Source organism: Lactuca serriola, chromosome 1, assembly GCF_051521515.1.
Source record: "Lactuca serriola cultivar US96UC23 chromosome 1, Lser_US96UC23_V15, whole genome shotgun sequence".
Lineage (NCBI taxonomy): Eukaryota > Viridiplantae > Streptophyta > Magnoliopsida > Asterales > Asteraceae > Lactuca > Lactuca serriola.
In genome coordinates this window covers 70,411,821-70,413,500 of record NC_136408.1, presented here as the reverse complement: position 1 = coordinate 70,413,500, position 1,680 = coordinate 70,411,821, and the positions used below count along the sequence as shown (strand labels likewise).

Genomic DNA, 1,680 nt, shown 5'->3' with positions numbered 1-1,680 from the left:
AATGGTCCTTATGGTATGATAAAAGACAAAACTACGAAAATGGTCCATGAGAGTAAAATTGTTATTTTAAAAAAGTTAACAGTCAACCAGTTAAACTTAACGGATGAGGGACCAAAAACACAATAAAACTAGTTGAAAAGGACCAAATCTGCAACTTTTCAAACATTTGGACTTTCCACATAAAATTAGAAACCATGGGACCTTTTTTGCAATTTTGTAAGCAATAAAATGAAAAGATGCTAGTCAAAAAATGTTTAGCGGTAATTTTAGCCCAAAATGGCAATTTTCGACGTGGACCATTCTTACAATTTTGTCTATTACTAACTTTTGTCTATTACTAACGTATCATTTGATTAATTAATTTTTCTAAAAATATAAATATATTCGTATCAAGTGAAACCTCCGAAGGCAATTAAAGATGTATAAAGTAAACGCAAACTGTTAAAACTTCATTCCATCTTTTAGTAGCAATTACACCCATAGATCATAGACCAAGCAACAATCCAAGGACTGAATTTTTTTTTTCTAATTCTAGTATTTTTATTACATTTTATTTCAACAACGAAAAAGCACACTAGAAAAAGCACTTTCTACATGACTCCATCCTCCTCTGCAAAAACACATCACACAAAAAACGATTTAATTAGTTATAATCTCCATCTCATGAATCATGTACAGCTATAAAAATCTCCAAGCATTAAATTTACAGATCTGTTACGAAATAATGAACGGATCTGCTAAAATGCGAAAAATAAACCGTTGAAATATGTTAAAATGAACGATGAGGTTTAACCGATCTTCAGAAAATTCGAAATATGATCCAGCGATCTATGAGACTATGACATCTTAGATCGTTACTTTAAATGCTTATTGTACAAATTTTGTGCAGAAATAGGCGGAGTTTGAAAATTGATTCGAAAATATGCAGATCGTTCGTGTAAGTAAGATTATGTGAATGAGAAGTGAATATGTGTAAGGGAAAATTAAAAGATCTGAATATATATATGCATACCGATTCGAGATCGAAGAGGATGAGCGATCATAGTGATCTAATCGCTGTCGCTGCTGCTGCTGCTGCCACCGTCGTGGTGGTCGCCTTCCTTCTTCTTCTTCTTGTCCTTCTTCTTCTTCTTCTCATGACCTTCGCCGCTGTCTACCTTGCTTCCGCCATCTCCGGTGATCTTGTCCTTGATCTTATCAACGATCCCTTCCTTTTTCTCCGGCTTGTGGTCAGACTTATAGTCGCCTTCCTGCTTCTTGTGGTCAGACGAATATTCACCCTCGTGCTTCTTGTTCTCGTCCTTCTTATCGCCTCCGATGTGGAGTGCGTCTCCGATCTTGCCCATGATTCCAGCCATTCTGATCGCTTTTCACAGGAGTTGATTTAACTTGATTTGTGTAAGAAGATGGTTTGAGCTATTACTCCCACGGGATGTGCATTTTATAGGGAAATACAAGACTACAAGTGTAAGGTAGAGAGGGGGTGAATTTGAAAAAATATCTGATTTCATTTATTTTAGCATTATCCGTTTTCAATTACTTGATAAACCGACAAATCCATTGGTTTTTAATTGGTTCATTTTTTATTCAAGCAAAAAGATTATTTATGTCATTTATATGTCTTTAATCTTTTCTTCAAGAAACCCGACGTTTTTTAGTTGGTTCTAGACTTCTAGGTTC

The 1,680-nt window shown here is 35.1% G+C and overlaps 1 protein-coding gene across 1 annotated transcript; it reads right to left on the bottom strand.

Annotated features, from left to right (window-relative positions):
- Positions 1-428: 428 nt before the first annotated feature.
- On the bottom strand, positions 429-1,431 carry LOC145091465 (dehydrin family protein). The gene is made up of 2 exons (XM_079029199.1): positions 1,013-1,431; positions 429-610 (listed from the first exon to the last, which is right to left on the bottom strand). Exon 1 carries the CDS (start codon positions 1,356-1,358, stop codon positions 1,050-1,052), a length of 309 nt encoding a protein of 102 aa, XP_078885325.1. The 5' UTR covers positions 1,359-1,431; the 3' UTR covers positions 429-610; positions 1,013-1,049.
- Positions 1,432-1,680: the final 249 nt, after the last annotated feature.